The sequence below is a fragment of the Microchirus variegatus genome (genome assembly GCF_963457635.1).
Source record: "Microchirus variegatus genome assembly, chromosome: 8".
NCBI lineage: Eukaryota > Metazoa > Chordata > Actinopteri > Pleuronectiformes > Soleidae > Microchirus > Microchirus variegatus.
Window position 1 is genome coordinate 27,627,411 of NC_139809.1, and position 6,879 is coordinate 27,634,289.

The 6,879-nt window shown below is 46.3% G+C and overlaps 1 protein-coding gene across 1 annotated transcript; it reads right to left on the reverse strand.

Moving 5' to 3' along the window:
• Window positions 1-751: 751 nt before the first annotated feature.
• On the reverse strand, window positions 752-5,737 carry igf2b (insulin-like growth factor 2b). Its single transcript, XM_083893570.1, has 4 exons — window positions 5,660-5,737; window positions 4,579-4,729; window positions 2,524-2,699; window positions 752-1,097 (listed from the first exon to the last, which is right to left on the reverse strand). Exons 1-4 carry the CDS (start codon window positions 5,732-5,734, stop codon window positions 861-863), a joined length of 639 nt encoding a protein of 212 aa, XP_083749696.1. The 5' UTR covers window positions 5,735-5,737; the 3' UTR covers window positions 752-860.
• Between the last annotated feature and the right edge of the window lie 1,142 nt (window positions 5,738-6,879).

The following is a 6,879-nucleotide window of genomic DNA, read 5'->3' on the forward strand; positions in this document are numbered from 1 at the left end:
GGAAAGTTTTAATATTCATTTAAAGAAAAAAACAAAAAAAACAACGTGCTGTTCAACCTCTTCTTTGAGTCCATTCCCAAAGCTAGCACCATGACATTTTTTTAAGCTACACGTTCATTGTTCGTAAAAAAATAGTGCCATTTTTTTCTTTACTTTGACGTAATCCGTGGCAATGTGCAATTTTGCAGACTCTTTTCTGCTTTTTGTTTGTGATCAAAAGGTGCTGGAACAGGAATCTAATTTTATAAAATAATTCCTTACAGTGTGGAAGTCCCTTTATAGGTAGAGGTGCAAACTAATAAGAAAAAGAACTAACAGAGATTTTCTTTTTGCCTCAGGAAAAAAAAATGATGTGGAATGGATTCTTTCATGCAAGCTGCTCTTCACTCTCAGTTGTCTTCCACGAGGACAAAAAAACATTCCGCTGGGTGTCCTCTTGACACTTGCAAACCACAGATCTCTTTCATCTTCTTTTCTCCCTTCCCTTTTCTCTTTTGCTTAAGGATCCACCTGAATTGCATTCAGCCGAATTGTTAACTTTTTGTTCGTCATTTGTGTTTTGTGCCTTTTGTGTCAGTGACTGAAAGAGAGGGAGCGAAAGACTTCAGACAGGAAGAATGTGAAGGCATGTTTGCGTGCCGGAGGAGGGTGGGTGGTTGGGTTTGACGGGGGCAATAGAAAAGGGCCAGAGGGTCAAGAAGTAGTGGACGAGAGCAGGGGGAGGGATTGGTGGGCTCGGACAGGGCAGGGGAGGTCAGAGAGGACTGCCACAGAAATGACGTCAGAGACAAAGCTATCATCCCCTAGTCTTTTTTTTTCTCCCTCCAAACTCTTGTCTGTGCAAAGGGCTGGCAGCGGGCTCATTTGTGGTTGACATAGTTTTCCGTGGCCAGCAAGACGGGCGGCAGTTTGCTGGGCAGGCTGATGAGGGGCCTGTGGAAGATTGCCTGCTCCTGTGCTTTGATCTTGTCCGCCTGCCTCCGAAACTTTTTGGCCCTCAGGATGGCGGGGACGCCCCTCCGGAGCCGCTGGGCCGCATTCCTCTGCCACGCGTCAAGTTTGGTATACTTGGATAGGTGCTGCTTCCTCTGGACATCCTATGGTGGACGAAAAATGATGGAAAAAGGGGAAAAGGTGGAGTCAGTTCATTAGGGTTCATAAGATGCTGCGCAGTACTTATGACAATGGAATAAAGCGTTTGTTTATTTCCTGAAAATATTCAGTCATTGTTGGGCCGGTCAAATGGAAATCAAATGTCATCCTTAGAGCGCCAAGCGCCACAACAGACTCGCCTCGCCTCCGACTTGCCCTTGTTTTGGTTTCCTTGACTGAGAGAAGCTGTCAACAAGTACTTAGTTCAGCCTCTTTAACATACTGTCAAAGGGAAGGGCAGTCAGCCGCCTCATATACATATGAGGAGCACATCGTCATTCACCCAACGACCCGCTGAACTGACTAACCTCTGGGGACCAAATGAATCAACACACAAACACACTGTCATCTCAGAACCTCTATTCTTACACACACAAAAAAAGTCACTTAAAACGGCATAAGGTGGCGAGCAGGAGCACCAGAGACTGAGACACAGTGGGAGTAGAGTAGCAGGGAAGCTAGAATTTATGCGTGAGTAGCGAGCGCTCCATGTGAATGGCTTGTTTTGGTCCTGCCACTTGAAGAGTGTTTATCCCCCTTCATTCACTTCAGGCCTGCTCAATAGGCTAAACACAGCTGGCCCTCGGGAGCAGCCTGTACCCATCAACTCTCCCTGCCCAGATGAACTAGGGACATGTCCCAACTAATTCCAGCCTTTTTTTTTATCACATTTCAGACAGAAGGTCCTTCACTCTCCTGAGTCATTTGTCGTATTTATCCCCCACCCCCCACCCCCCCCCCCGTGTATATCACTTGCAATCACATGCCACCGACACAGACGTTCTAAGCAGAAACATATAAACATCTTTCTCCTCTTGTGCAAGAGAAGGCTGAGGGGATTTTAAGAGACCTGGAAAGCAGCCACGGCTCAGTCATGTGACCAGCCACAGCTCTGTCTTTTTTGAAAAGACCTGAAACGCTTCATGTGTGTGTGTGACGTACTTCAAAGAAGCTCTGCTGGCCAGCTCAGGTGTTTTTGACCACACAGTTCATGATGCTTGGCAGTTTTTCGGGGAGCTCGCTGTTCCGTGACTAATAATCACACACTCGGAACACACAGTTTTGCTACAGACCAGCAGTCTCCGTCATCTCACAGATTGTCTTTCACACATGCACACACACACATCCAAGGCTGACAGTGTGAGCCTTTTCTTGATTCTAATGTGCTGTGACTCTGTTGGTGTGTTTTCCACGACGGTCAGCACTTTCGTGGATGTTTACTGCTTACGAGTGACCATTTCACAAGATAAACCTGTCTCTGTGTGCGTATTAGGCTGTACTCAATGATATAGGGGCCCAGGAGATAGGACAGATATGAACAAGGACTAGCATTGTTTCCCATACTGGTGTGTTGTTGTTAGTGAAGTGTACCTGCTTTATTGCGGGCATCATGACCTGTAGAGAGGTGGCCGACACGTCCCTTTCGGACTTGGCGGGTTTGGCACAGTACTGCTCCAGCAGGTTGAGGTCACAGCTACGGAAACAACATTCCTCTACGATCCCACGGTTCTGGGAGCGCCGGCTGCTACCCCTGCTGGTTGGCCTACCTGAGGAGAAACAAAGTTCAGGATAAAGAGAGGTCATGAGTAAGGCGAGGTTAAGGCCTGGGGACAGATCACTGGCATCAGTAATGAATCTAAGTTGTTTTTCGCGGGATTACTTCAACAATCATAGCATGTCCGTGGAGCAAAGAGGATAAAAGGAAAATCTATGTCCAAATCTTTTTGTTTGTAGGAGATAATCTGATTATGGCTATGTGGAATTCCTTTAATGAGTGAATATACAAGTAAACACCCTGTGCTGTGGAGAGCACTCCGCACTAGAAGAGAGTGAAGGAGACGGCTAAGCTTTCAGACAGACCTTTGGGTGAGCAAATACATAAAATGGAAAACTCTTCTTTGACCTCCTCCATTAACAAGTCAGCAGATATAAAGAAGGGAGAGTGAGAGAGAGGGAAGAGGGGCCGCGAGGTAGAGAAAACAGGGAACAGTGCTGCGAGAGTGTGTTCGGGGGTCAAAACAGACGGATAGGAGAAGGTGAGTGGTGGATGGTTGGCATGTTGCACAGGAGAGCACTCTCCACAATCAATAAAGGCCTTGTTTGAAGTCTCGCGCCCCACACAATGTTAGAGAAATCTCCTGAGACGGAGGGCTAGGTTTGATTGCAGGAAGAGGAACATGAGAGAGAATAAGAGGGTGACCCAGGGGGAGGAGAAGGCAAAAAAGAGAGGAGGTGGAGGGGGGAGGAGGAGGAGGAAGGGAGCACATCCATGTTGGCCCAAATTGGATAATGATCTTTCTGATTGGAGAGAGGCTTCTGTGGCAAGCGGCACACAAAGCAGCCGCCTGTCTCACAAAGGCCGAAAAGCAGTGGGTGGGACATAGCTAATATCTTTTATTATGTTTTTGATCGTTTTTTTTTTGTCTGTCTATCTGTGAGCAGCGAAACTCAAAAAGTAACAGACGTATTTGGATGAAATTTTCAGTGTATTTAGATTATAGCCCAAGTAAGACATTGTCCAATTTGAAAACAATTGAGTGTATTGACACTGTGAGCAATTTGTGCTCCTTGAGTGCTTTCTCTAGTTCAAGAAATTCATTTGTAAGCGTTTCCTCTGCTGCAGAGACAATGTGACGAGGTTACATACAAATAAAACTGAATTGGGGAAAAAAAAACTGCGAGTCCCAAAGTATTTATGCTGTGCAAAACAGTAGCTTATCCATTCGAGGATTAACAGCCACAGCCACAATGCATTCGCATTCATGCTTTACATCTATTCCCATCATCACTAACAATGGAAGCAATGATCAGAATTGGTGTTAATGATCTTTCCTCTTAGCCCCGACATCAAAAACACCCTCCCCTCTGTCTCTCTCCGCCTCTCCATCTCGCTCCAACCCCCTCCTACTCATCAGTGTGGTCGCCCCGGCCTGGGAACACTGGTGCTGAGGTGACTGGTATGCTTCTTGGGGTGCTATTACTTTACTGGTAAACAAGCGGGCCATTGTGTCGCGCGGAGTCGTGTGTGCCTTCACACAGTTCGCCGGCCTTTCATATGCAATGAAAGAGGTATGAGCTGTTGTGCCGAATGCGCACGCTCAGCAGAGCAGCCAGGACCGAGGTCTTGAGACGCACAGCTGGCTGTAATCTCTCAGTCAGTGTGTGCGTGCGCGTGTGTGTGTGAGAGAAAGAGACAGAGAGTGAAGGAGAAAGAAAAACACCGTACACACATACCACACAGCCACAGACAAGAGCAATAGTCTCAATAGTCCAAACAGATGTGCGCGAATGAACAACACAAAGATCCAACAGACAAGAAAATAGAGATGGAGGGAGGGAAGGAAAAAAAACAAAAAAAAACAACAACGCATTTTTTTTTTTTTTTTTGCAGCTCGTTGTGAAAGCGTGTCACGCTTCGGGACTTACTGAAATAAAAGCCTCTGTCTTCGCAGACAAACTGCAGCGCGTCCACCAGCTCTCCCCCACACAGCGTCTCCGTCGAGACCACTTCCACAGCGTGGAGCGTCAGGGCCAGTGCAAACAGCAGCGCAGGACAGGACGAAGACATCTTCTTGACCTGCAGACAAAACACACACACACACACAGACACACTCAATAAATGCAGCCACCCACTTCACCAGCGATGACATGAAATGCTGTTGAGAAATTCTCAGATGACAGCCAGATGTTGCCTTTCAGTGTGATAAGAGGATCCACTCTTGTCCACATTTGCACGCAAGATGAACCACTTCCAGTGTTAAAAGCTGACTTCCCCCATACTCATAAACAACATATATATGTATATATATATATATATATATATATATATATATATATATATATATTTACAATACATTTAAATTTGATTTGGAATAAAATGGTGCCAAATGAGCAGCCTTCGTCCTACACGGACAGGTCTTTACCTCCTGCTGCTGTCACCACCTGAGAGAAGTGCTTCTGCAGGAAGAATGAAAAAGGTGGACGGTATCTCTGGTTTCATACACGCTCTTACACAACTCCGCAGAAAGTCGCAAGACCGGCTGCTCGATAGTTAACTATCTGAAAAGCCAGACTCAGCATTTATTTCCCCTCGCTCACCCTGTGGCGAGCTCACTGACCCTGAGACCTACCGCCCCCTATCTGCCGGCCCAGCTGTGCGCTCCTCCGTGTCCAGCGCACCATCCCGACACAGAAGAAATAAAACATCCCCTTTATCGCATAACCTGTTGCGCTGTCGCGTAAGAAAAAAAAAAAAAAACTTCATCCATATTCAACTTTCTTTGTTGCATGCAAACTGAGAGATGTCACATTTGTTTATGTTGCACAAATTTGGGGGTGAAAAAAGGGGGTGGAATTGCATAGCACAAAAATAAGCAATGCAGCCAAGCCCCGCAGCGGGATTTCTCCACTTACAAAGCCATGGAGATACTGGTGGTGACTGTGAGAGACAGTGTTTCAGTGCATGTCGAGTGTGACAGTGCCTACATATATCCATCTTTGCGTTTACCTTCATTCTGCTGCTCTCCGTTCTCCTGCAGGTGTGGCAAAGTGAGCGCTGTCCGTGTCTTTGCTGGCTCTCCATGTCAGATGGCAGTAGTCAAAAACGATGAAGGAGGAGGTGGTGTTGAAGGTGGTGGTGGTGGGTTTTATTTGGTTGGAGGAGAGGTTTGCAGGTAAGTTAGTTTCCCAGTTGGTGCTGCAAAAGTGATGATGTGTGATAGGCTGTCCCAAAGACAAGGCGACAGGCAAAAGTTCTCAGCGAGAAGTATTATATACCAAAACACGCCCCTTACACCCACACCCCACCCCCTCGCTCCTCCTCTTCACGGCTGGTTTAAAAAAAAAAAAAAGATGGAAAAGAGCTTAAACCGTGGGGGGGGGGGCGAAAAAGAGAAAGGAGAGGGGAGAGAGTGTCACAAAATACGGAGCAATTCCTTAGGTATTTTCCACGTTTACGCACTGAAACCTACAATCACAATGTTTACGCACAGACTGAACAAGAATAGACGCACAATTCCTCAGACTCCAAGGGAAAAAAAAAAACATGTCAATGTCAATGCTGTAATTAAGATTAACCGTCGGAGTGGAAGCAAATGTGGCCAAGCTGTGCGCGCCCGTGCCCAGACTCAAGGTACAGATGGAATCACCGGGGTCAAAGGAGGGTGACACTGGGAGGAAGCGTGATGATTCTCCCTGAATGCAGTGGCACTGACACACAGTGATGCAGCAGTGACTCACTGTGTTCCAGAAATATATGATTTATAAGCCATTAGTCACCGTTGGTTGAAGTCAGAGTAGATACATGTTAAATAGAAATAATAATAATACTAATATTAAAGCCCGCAACATCCATGTATCTGGCTATCATACATGATCTGATGTTGCATATTAACAACTTCACATTCGTGGACAAACATGCTACATACTACACTCACACATTCACTTTTGTCTTATAAAACTGCTCCTTCACATCACTTGTGTATGGCCTCTAATGATCCTGCTATGTCTTCAAACGCAGACTGACATCTAGTGGTCATGGTGGTGAACCTCCGTTTGTTTGTTGTCTCACAGGTTGGAGGTGCTGCTGTCTGTCTGAGCTGGTCCAGGATTTCAGCAGGAGGTTCGTCCCTGAGGGTTGTTTGTTTGGTTGTTTGGTGGTTTGGTGGTGTTTTTTGCAGTTGGCATCCATAACGTTGCTTTACTGCCTTCTTCTGGATTGAATCATCC

Bases quoted from the DNA above. Each gene is read 5' to 3' on its own strand.
- igf2b (XM_083893570.1), bottom strand. From the start codon at position 5,734: ATGGAGAGCCAGCAAAGACACGGACAGCGCTCACTTTGCCACACCTGC. The intron at 2,700-4,578 runs GTAAGTCCCGAA...GTTTCTCCTCAG, and splicing joins AGACAGAGGCTTTTATTTCA to GTAGGCCAACCAGCAGGGGT. The intron at 1,098-2,523 runs GTACACTTCACT...CGTCCACCATAG, and splicing joins TGATGCCCGCAATAAAGCAG to GATGTCCAGAGGAAGCAGCA.